At 40.9% G+C, this 10,545-nt stretch overlaps 1 protein-coding gene across 1 annotated transcript in view; it reads left to right on the top strand.

Moving 5' to 3' along the window:
• Positions 1-3,087: 3,087 nt before the first annotated feature.
• LOC104395175 (melanotransferrin-like) overlaps positions 3,088-10,545 on the top strand; it is a 13,072-nt gene continuing 5,614 nt past the window's right edge. The window contains exons 1-8 of the mRNA XM_010004858.1: positions 3,088-3,151; positions 5,625-5,788; positions 6,879-6,978; positions 7,976-8,152; positions 8,619-8,781; positions 8,888-8,952; positions 9,740-9,897; positions 10,517-10,538. Coding sequence (XP_010003160.1) covers positions 3,100-3,151; positions 5,625-5,788; positions 6,879-6,978; positions 7,976-8,152; positions 8,619-8,781; positions 8,888-8,952; positions 9,740-9,897; positions 10,517-10,538 — 901 coding nt within the window. The 5' untranslated portion in view covers positions 3,088-3,099. The remainder of the gene's footprint in view (positions 3,152-5,624; positions 5,789-6,878; positions 6,979-7,975; positions 8,153-8,618; positions 8,782-8,887; positions 8,953-9,739; positions 9,898-10,516; positions 10,539-10,545) is intronic.

Genomic DNA, 10,545 nt, shown 5'->3' with positions numbered 1-10,545 from the left:
GGGAGGTGGTTCCCGCCGGTCTGTGGGCGGGGAGGCGTGTTCCTCAGGGGAGACAGGGGCCTGGGGCTGTCCCTGAGGTGTGGTGAGGGGACAGGCTCATCCATGAGGTGTGAGGGGACAGGCCCACCCTTGAGGTGTGGAGGTGGTTCCCGCCGGTCTGTGGGCGGGGAGGCGTGTTCCTCAGGGGAGACAGGGGCCTGGGGCTGTCCCTGAGGTGTGGTGAGGGGACAGGCTCATCCATGAGGTGTGAGGGGACAGGCCCACCCTTGAGGTGTCGTGAGGGGACAGGGCCACCCTTGAGGTGTGAGGGGACAGGCCCACCCTTGAGGTGTCGTGAGGGGACAGGGCCACCCTTGAGGTGTGAGGGGATAGGGCCACCCTTGAGGTGTCGTGAGGGGACAGGGCCACCCTTGAGGTGTGGTGAGGGGACAGGGCCATCCTTGAGATGATATGGTGAGGGGACAGGGCCGTCTTTGAGGTGATGTGGTGAGGGGACAGGGCTGTCTTTGAGGTGATGTGGTGAGGAGACAGGGCTGTCCCTGAGGCAATGTGGTGGGGGGATAAGACTGCCTCTGAGGGAACATGATGTGGGGGCTGTTTCCCAGAGCATGTTTTGTCTCTGAGAGTTTGTGGTATGGGGGCAAGGCTCTGCCACAAAGGGAATATGATTCCATGACGAAGGTATTCCTTAAGGGGAGGTATGGTTTGAGGAGGGGAATGCTTCTCGGGGAGTTGAAGATGAGATAGTTGGGGTTCAGCTGCTTCCCAGCATTGCTGTTGAGAGGCAGGTAAGACCTTTACCACAGATCCAAGAGCACAAGGTATGTCAGGGCAGGGATTTTACTGGGGAGAGTCTTGGCATGGGACAGACACAATGCTGCTCCTGCAAGTGAGATGTTGGGCAGGGTAGTGCAGTAACATCAGTTCTTACTCTGGCGCCCCTTGCCTGGTTCCTAGCAGCACAGAGGGGATTTTACAGAGATTATTTGGTTTCCACCCTCTTAGATGCATCTCTAGATAGATGATCAGATGCTACATTACTAGGAAGTAACTAACCATTTTCTGATGGTGGTAGGGGAGTAGTTTCATAGAGTGAATCAGTAGGGGTAGAATTCCAGAGCCCTGCTGCTGTGTTTCCGCGTTGTCAGGGCTTTATGACATGGTCTTCTCAGCAGATCTAATTACTGTAAGTATGCAATAATGTTTGCTTGTTTTCCTGACTAGGCCTAAATGAAGTCTATGTCATCATCATATAATTCTGGTTTTCTTACATCACCACAGACAGCAGCATAGTATCCCTACGAGTATCTTAGACATACAAAGCCTTTTATTTTTAAATATGTAAGATTTGAGCAGGGATCCAGATGCAACCTTCATGTAATAGTAATATTTGCAGACAGGGTTGTTGAGATGCACGTATATCCTGAGCTAAGGTAATGGTAGGATTGACAGGAAGTAACACCTCAAAGAAGGTGAGATTTAATCCTGCTAGGTGCTTTGCTACAAGTGTTGGAGGAGCCATTAGCTTTGATGTCTAACTGCACGCTGCTGGAGGGCCTGATGGACAAGTTTCCTTACAAGTGATTCAGGAGTGACTCAGCAATTAAGGTGTAGTTAAATGAAAACCACTTGTCTATATTAACTGACACTGACTGAACTGATGAATGACCTGTCCTGATTTAATTTTTCTCCCTGGAATTAAAAATAAGTGTGTGGACCTTTGTTACAAAAATACTTTAATAATATGTTTTTTTCTTACTTCTTGTTTTTCATTGTTGTTTTTTTGGTTTTTTGTGGGTTTTTTTTAAGTCTGATAATATATTGTATCAAAAGATGATATAAACTGCACTCACTGAGGAATAAAACATACTACTCAAAGGGTACTGAGCTGTGCTAGACCTGTACAGGTGAGCCAAGGCAGAGAGTGGATTAGTACCACAGTTGTTCTCTTAGCAGGTGAGAGAACAAATCTTAGGGCTTGAGAATGTTTGTTGAGGGAGTGCAGGGAGTAGTGAGGAATGTAACTCCTGTAATCAGATTAGTGGGAGACACAACACCTCAGCAAATGTTGCAGAGCCAGTGAGGTAACTGATGAAACACAGAGGTGAGCATTGGAATCCATGTACACTTGCAAAAGAAGCAAGTGGGGAATAAGGACTGTAAATCACTAGGGAAGAGTGCATAAGGCAACAAAAGAAATCTGGGAAAAGTATTGGCAAAAAATTCATTAATCAGAAAGGACTAAGAAAACCCATAAAATGAAGAATGAAAACATAACTAAGATAAAGACTTTATTTCTCCAGGACACTTGGAATAGTCAGTTCTTTCCTGAACAGGGGAAGCCATATTAGCAACATTTCAGATCAGTTCAGTATGTGCGTTTCTGTTTATATATATGTACATGTTTTGTTTGGGTTTTTTTCCTTGCAGTATAATTAATTATGTTAATCATGGCTACTGTAGAAGAGGTAATATTCCAGGCTAAGTGTTAGAAAACAGGGAAATAAGCCAGTTCGGGTAAGACTGCTGTGCTAGAATGGAATGAAGAGGGTCAAGAAAGTCAACAGTGTCACAGTTCTGTTCTGAATTCTTAGGGAGGTGTAGGATTGCTTTCTGTTTAAAATAACTCAGTAGATAGATTGTTATCAGAAGAAAATTACAGTAAGGAGCCTGCAGGATTCTGTGGAGAGATATGTTCAGCAGTTGGAACAATTCACTCAGCTTTAGGTATCTTTTTGTAAGATAGATGTAAATTTTACCTTCCTCCCAGAGGAATTTTAGTGCCACTTGAAACAGAAGCACAATTTATTTCTGAAGCAGAGGCTTACATTTTTTCCTATGTTTGTTCATAACAAAGCAGAAAATGCAGGGATATTTGCTATCTATGGATAGGAATAGTACACTGTCCCTGGCTCTGCATGCCAGCATACAGCATCCTCTGACAGTTTGTTGTTTTTTTCTCAAATTATGCTTTATCCTTGTTGATGCCTAAAACCCCTTTGTTATCTTCCAGAAGCTTTGGTCATCACTGTGGAATTCCTGGTATGAGAACACAGAGCTTCAGGGTAGAGAGAGGATCCTTGCTGAAGTGCTGTGATCATGAAGACAGTGATTTTGATGGTCCTAATCATCTTCACTTTGCTGTCTGCAGGTAAGGCTAATGAGGAGAGGGAAAAAGAAAGGTGGCCTCTGGATGGGTCACCAGGATACAAGCTCTAATATATACTTTGGTTTTGTTTTCTTCTGTTCAGAGAAGTTGCAGCTATAACCGTGCTTCTAATTTCCATTTGCCTGCATTTTTCTGTTTGATCATTGGCAGATGTGAGTTTTGAGGCAGCTTGGTACACTAGTTTCTTAGTAATTCAGTGGAGGTTTTTTCCTTTAAATAGCTGAGATCTGCATCCTCATTAACGCTGTCAAAATGAATCCGCGTATTTCAAGCTTATTCCCTCTAAAACCACTGCAGATTCTTTTTGGAACTGTGCAGAATCAATGTCAAAACAAGTGGCATACAAATCTCTGATGCTATGCTCAAAGAAGTAAAAATGTCAGCGTTTTCATTGTAAACTTTTGTTCCGGGCAGTGTTGGTCTTTCTTAAATATTATTAGATTGCCAGAAAGCCAAGTGCTTAAACATCTGGGAATGACCATGTTAGAGATGTTGTCATGTTTTCTATGTGTTCAGTCCCGGTTTTCGTTACATGGTACAAGATTCTCTCAAGTTACACAAATACATGTAATTTTTATATATGATAATCACTTTTTCCCTCCTTAAGTGTATAGTATCCTCTTGAGATGTAGATGATTATGTATTTCAGAGTAGAAGGCTTTTAATAGGAAGAATACAAAGTAAGTCGTAATACATCCAAGATTGAATAATTGGAGCCTAAAGCAAAAGATGAAATTTTGTTAACATGTCTTGACTCCCTTAGGATGTGGCTTTATAATCAGTTTAAACCAACCAAACCCCCAACTCCTTCTGGAAAAGGAGGTTTCACTGTCTCCTCCATTTTTAATTGCATCTTCCTAGCGCCTTCTTTCTGCAGCTGGTGGTGTTTTTTTAAAATAGTTACATTGGAAAAAGATCTGACAAATTAATAACTCAGTTCTGCTGGAGTTCTGTGCAGTGTTCCAGTGTTGTTTAATCTATTTGTTTGGCATCCACAAATGAAGATAATTCTTACTAACTTCCTTCTTGGAAGAGGTAAGGTTTTTAGGGTTTGTTGTTAATGTTTATTCAATACTCTGTTCAACATAGCACATGATTCTTCATAGTTGGTAACCAAATTGTCCCTAGTTTCTGTTCTTCGTAGTGGGTGTTGTCATGGAAGATAAACCTCTCTGGCTTGGGGGAAATCCAGCAAGTTACTTGTCAGTGCTGAGGAAACACTTAGATAGCACATTGTTTAAAAACAGAAGAAGGTCCAAGTTACAGAATTGCTGTTGTTATTTCAAATATTCCCAGATCCTCACTTCCTGGATGGAGGGATTTGGTTTACTCTGTTGTAAAGTAGCATTTAATAGTAAACTTGTTCCAACTTAAAATTTTCATGCTTCTGTGATCTAAGGTTTTCTGACCCTGGAGTTCTGATATGGGTCATATGATTTCAAATCAGGTAGTTCTTGTCTGGGAAGAAAGTGGGTAGGAAATACTATTTTAACAAATCAAGTGTGAAATTCTGTTCTAACAAAGCATATAGCTCAGAGCTGTAAGACAGCTGGGACTTGGAGTACTAGTTGTTGTCTGTTTAAAAAAACAGCAATCACAGTTTAAAGATTAAATTCAACAAAGCTAGAACAACTTGATTCCTAACCAGCATCCTCTCTCCATACTTCTTGTTCTCTTCTAGGCTTAATCCTGATTCTAGAACTTTGTAAGAAAAATATTAAAATTGGTATGGATAAATTCTGTGTGGGAATATATGTGTGTGTGAAAGCAGCAGAGGAAACAGCAGAGCAAAGGTTAAAGGAATGGTCTGTATTGATAACCAAGGGCACAACTGACAGCAATAAAACTGATAAACCCTGGGGAATGCATTGTTTACATCAAGAGTAAAAGGTCTGTTCTCTCATAAGGTCACATCACAGTGACTTGCTAGGAGAAAAACTGCAGTCTGATAAGAGTAAGATGGTCACAAGGTTACCCTAACATTGTAAGTGCCATTGCTCTTCTGGCTGTCCCAACAGGAAAACAGACCATAGCCATAAAGATGTTCTTGCCTTGGTTTCCTCATTTCAGGTAGCAACTTTGCCTAAGATTCATGCCGGATGAAGCAAAGAAGATTCTGAGGCAAAAGATCATGTCATAATAATTGTTGAATCTTTAAAAATCTACCTAAAACCTAGTTTGTTACTGCCAGATGAGAGGAAGCAAAGAGATACATTAAAGACTGAGTAGCAAATATTAATTGTCCTCCACCATGGACGAAAGTGATCTTGGTCAGACTGCTTAGGCACATTGCTTGGGTGCCTTAAAGTATGTGGAAATGTGACTGTCAGTGAGAAGAATCAATTTACTTGTGAAGTTAATTAAAATAACATCACTTTTCCATAAGATCTTATACTGAGGATTTGATTTTTTTCACTAAATTTTACAAATACACACTTCTCTTTTGATCCTACAGGGAAGAAATTCCGATGGTGCACCCTCTCTGACCTAGAACAGAGGAAGTGTGCTGAGATGTCCAAAGCACTTACAGCTGTGCTGCCCCTTGCTACTGTCAATTCATTTGCTAGGATATCTTGCATCAGAGCTCACAGCACATATGACTGCATTGATAAAATCAGGGTGAGTTCACAGAGATTTTTAGAACTGATTTTGAGTCCAAATTCACTTTTGAAAAACTGGTGAACAGAATTAATAAGAGAGTAAAATGATACCAAAATGATGGTATGACATGTATGACAAAGTACATGGTAGCTTGAGAGGCTATTTACCATTAGTTTCATTCCAGCTAATGTCCTTGCCATAAGTAAAAAGCAGTAAGTAAAAAGCTATTTGGAAATAAATGGACAAACCAAACTACTAAATTAAAACTTGCTCAGATTATTCCCGTTGCTTGTGGCTTTTGGTTCTACTCGGACTATAATGAATAGTCTCTTCCCTTTCTTTCCTACAATTGTTAGCCCCTAGCAAATATTTTCTAAAGTAAAAAGCAAAGCCTTTTTTTTCATATAAAAATCTTTAATTTTAATAAAATTAGACATCAGACTATTTATAAATGTAAGCTCTATACCACTTCTGAAATTGCATTTTCATAATGCTATATGCTTTGCAAAATTTACTAATGAGAAAAGAAGATAAGCATTTACTGTAGAATAATTGCCTTAATACCAAAAACTTGATTGTGATAGAGGATTTCAGTTTTCATTTTCATTGAATCCCAGTTGCCTTCAATGGAGTCCAAATCTGATGTGGAAAAACAAAACAAAGAAAACCTTTCCTGTTGGCTTAGGAAATAATTTATTACATGTTTTCATTCAGTCCCACAAGCTCTGTTAATAGACTTCAGTTTCCTTTTCTGGCTGGCTATGGAAAGATTAGAGCCAGGAGAACTCTCAGAAAGATTTGGGATCTTGGGGAGATTGTGGGAGGAAATGGGGGTTCCCTTTTTCTTCAGTTGGCAATGGAATTGTGGTTTTGGAATGGAAGGACCAAAGAAAGGATGAGAAAAGATACTACTGGAAAAGAACAGGTAATTTTTGAAGGTAACTCAGCTTTCATTGCTAACATTTCACCATGCTTGGTAGCAGAGATTAAATTAAAAACAAAGCAAATCTTTGTGAAAGCCACTCAGGCAGAGGCTCTGCTCTTGAAGCTGTTCTGTTTGTTTCCCTGAAAACACACTCGTTTTGTGCATTTTGCTGTTGTTTTTAAGGTGAATAAAGCAGATGTTGCCTCCTTGGATGCTGGAGATGTTTACTCTGCTGTAAAGCTGTATGGTTTGACAGTGGTGGCAAAGGAGATCTATGATGAAGGTAGGTTCATAAAGCAAAAGAACAAGCTGTACTTCTGGCTGGTACATTGCTGTGAAAAGCAAAGCTCAAGAATTCTTGAAAAAAAAGTCTGTACATTTTAATTAACTTTGTAGGAGTATGGAGGTGACTAACAACTGTTTCCAAAATACTTAGTGACAATCAAATACCAGTGGTGCTTTGTGTCTGGTAGCCTTTCTGCCTGTAGTGCTATCACCATGACAAATTGTATCTACCCCTGCCTGTAGCACTAGCGTACTGGAGTGCTGCATCTTGTAGGGCATAAGAAGGGTTTTATTCCATCTGTGTCAATTCTTACATTCTTACACCATGCTTTTCACTGGTGTAACTGAACATTTACTAATGGTTCTTTAAGAGATCAAATTCTCTCATTAATTTATTCTCTGCATCCTTAATACAAAATAATGCAAGATGGAGAATCTTGTTATGGTAAGATTTATCTTCATTCCTGGCAGTCATGAAAATTCTTGCGAGACATGAATCTCAGAAGGAAGCCAAATTAACAGATGGATGTAGGAAGAGACTTAACAAGGGGATGGTATGAGAACGGAAGTTAATTTTGTTTTGGCTGAAGAAACATGAAATCATAGTGGAATGGATATGTTTCAGGTCATAAGTATATTCTGAGGATAAGGAATAGGAGTTCTTTCCATTACAATACCTAAACAGTGTGATAGAAATCTTCAAAATTCCTGAGAAGCAATTTTGCATTTGCATCAGATGATGGAGCTGGATGGTCTTGTAAGCCTTTTCCACCAAATTTTTACATTCTTGTTTTGCACATCACTTGCTTCACTCAGTTTGACAAGGTGCCATTTAGCCAGGTAAAGTTCCTGGCATGAGTACCTATGTTTCATATGCCTAGGATCTAGTTTTTTTCCTTAGCCATGTTCACAGAAGTAGTTGAACTCCTGTACACAGATGGGAGTTGAAGAATTGAGATTCAGTAATTCCTGTTACATATTTTGTCCTATTGCAGGGAATTGTGTGTTTGCTGTGGCCATTGCCAAACGAGGAACCCTGGACATCCAGAGGCTACGAGGTGTGCGCAGCTGCCACAATGGAGCCAGATGGACCTCAGGCTGGAATATTCCACTTGGCTTTCTCCTTGCAAGAAATGAGCTTTCCTGGGACGAGGCACAACCTCTGAGCCAAGGTGGGTGATAGGAGCCATAGGGCTTTGTCGCTGCCCACAGGAAAAGTGAGTGAAGTACAAGCAGATGTAGAATAAACTGAGCTACGTAGAAACTAAAAGCCTCTGTGGATGAAATATCCCCTTGGGATTGTTTTTCATACTGTCTCTTAGCTCTCTTCAGAAGTTTTCTAGTGATCTCAAAGCAGCAGAATTGTTACCAAAACAGGAAATCTTTGTGTTCTATACGCAACAGGGAACAAATCTTTGCAAAATCTAACCAGCACAAAGATGGTTTTAAACAAGCAAAATTTGATCACTCTGTTTCCAATAAGTGTTTCAAATTTGAAGTTCAGACAATGAATCCCCAGTTGCTGATTTATTTATTATATTTTTAAAGTGCTTATGTCCATATGTTTGGCCCCTTTTCCTTTCATTTTCTCCCATTAGATTTTTTTTTTCCCCCTTTTTTCCCCCCCTACTTCTGCAGTAACCAGTGAGTATTTCAATGCAAGTTGCATCCCTGGGGTTGGTGTTGCTGCTCCTCGACTGTGTGCTCTCTGCCAAGGACAAAAATCCTATGTCAGAGACAAGAATCACTTCTGCGAGACAAGTGGTAACGAGCCCTTCTACGACTCTGAGGGAGCCTTCAGGTGAGGTCTGTGACATTGTCACTGAATTCATCTTCAGGGAGAAAGAACATGTGAGGGAGAAAAAGCCGGGTAATATCTTAATAGAGTGTCATTTGTCTTCCTGCAGGTGCTTGAAGAATGGAGTGGCAGATGTTGCCTTTTTAGATCATCTAACAATTATGAGTGCCACAGGTAATCCTAAAAGCTCAGATTCCTTTTAACCTCTCATGGTGCTTTTTTCTGCATGGGTGTTCGGGAGATACGTCTGTATCTGTGTTGTTTCTGGGGAAAATTCACTCCCTGCAAGCAGCTCAGTGGTATTTCTTGGCTTTCCACACAAGTCAGAAGGGTACAGAAGAGGAAAGAGGAAATGAGCAATAATTTCTCACAGGAGATTCTCAGAATGGGAGCAGACAGATATTTTTATACAGGTGTTTCTTTAGCCTGAAGTCTCTGCTGCAGCTGTCAGTGTTTGCATTGCCTGGGTTACAAGATTCCTTTCATAATTCAGTGTATTGAACTGCTAGAGTGTGCAGTTCCTGCATACCTGGTTTGTGTTTTTAAACTCAGTTGAGCTCTGTGGTGACGTTTTTAAGGTGGTTAGCAGTAGTATTTGCAGGTAAATATTTTTAAACATACATGTTTAAGGGTAGTTTGGATGTGGTGTTGGTGATATGATTTAGGGGAGAGCTTTGTAGAGCAGGGATGATGGTTGGACTCGGTGATCCTAAGGTTCTTTTCCAACCGGAATGGTGCTATGACTATGATTCTATGTTTATGGCTTAAAGAGTGCGTCTGGTTGAGGCCCTCTCTTTGTTAAAAGAAGAGCGTATCAAAGACAACTTTCCTAAGTGTGCTTGGTACACTGTGCTGCTTGACTGAGCAGACTCCTCTGAAAAACTTCTTACCTTCCATCTGTGTGCCTTCTGCCAAGTCATGTCACTCACTTCAGAGAGTCATCAGTGTCCCGTTGTTTCAGAGTCAGAACAACAAGAATATGAACTCCTATGTCCTGATGGGACTACAGCTGATCTGACTGAATACAGCACCTGTAACTTGGGCAAGGGGCCTGGCCGTGCCATCATCACCCGCCACAACTTCCAGAAGATCACAAACAAGTTTCTTACCATGATCCAAGTGAGTGGGTATTATAAGCTGTACACCTCCAGACAGGCTTTTCTTCCATCTCTGTGTGAAGATTAACACCCAGTTTGCCTTTTTTTCTTGAGAAATGTATAGTTTTTGTGAAAAAGGACTCAAAATTGGTTGTTCTGGGGAAAGATCTTGCATTTGCTTCTGGAAGAAAGTTTTATTCTCTCTAAAGTGTTCTTCTGTAGAAGGCTGAGAGTAAATAAGTAAAGAAAGGGAAGGTACCACAACACCCAAACTGGGAAATGGCTAATGGTGTTCATCCTGCCCTGGAACTTAGGTGAATTCTTGTGTAGCTGAGGGAGATGCATAGGTTCAGGCAGGGTTCACCTCACTTCAGTTACCTTTCCAGGGTAGGAGACATTGAGCACAGCCCATTAAATTGGAATAACTAAGATGGGAAAAATTATTTTATAAAGTGAATCATATAATGTTTTTAGGACTGGAACCATCCACTCACTGCAGTGTCTGTGGACTTTTCCCAGGGTGTTGGAGCCCTGAGTGCTGTGTTACAAACCATTAATGTGAACAGAGGGGAGGATGGGGCTGCCTGTTACTGGAAGAATGAGCAGATTTGTTTCATTTAAAAGTGTTGTTCTTGTCCTAGCGCCTCTTTGGGCGAAAAGGAAGGGAAAG

This window comes from Chaetura pelagica, unplaced genomic scaffold, assembly GCF_000747805.2.
Source record: "Chaetura pelagica isolate M959 unplaced genomic scaffold, ChaPel_1.0 scaffold249, whole genome shotgun sequence".
NCBI lineage: Eukaryota > Metazoa > Chordata > Aves > Apodiformes > Apodidae > Chaetura > Chaetura pelagica.
This window is presented reverse-complemented; position numbering and strand designations above follow the sequence as displayed.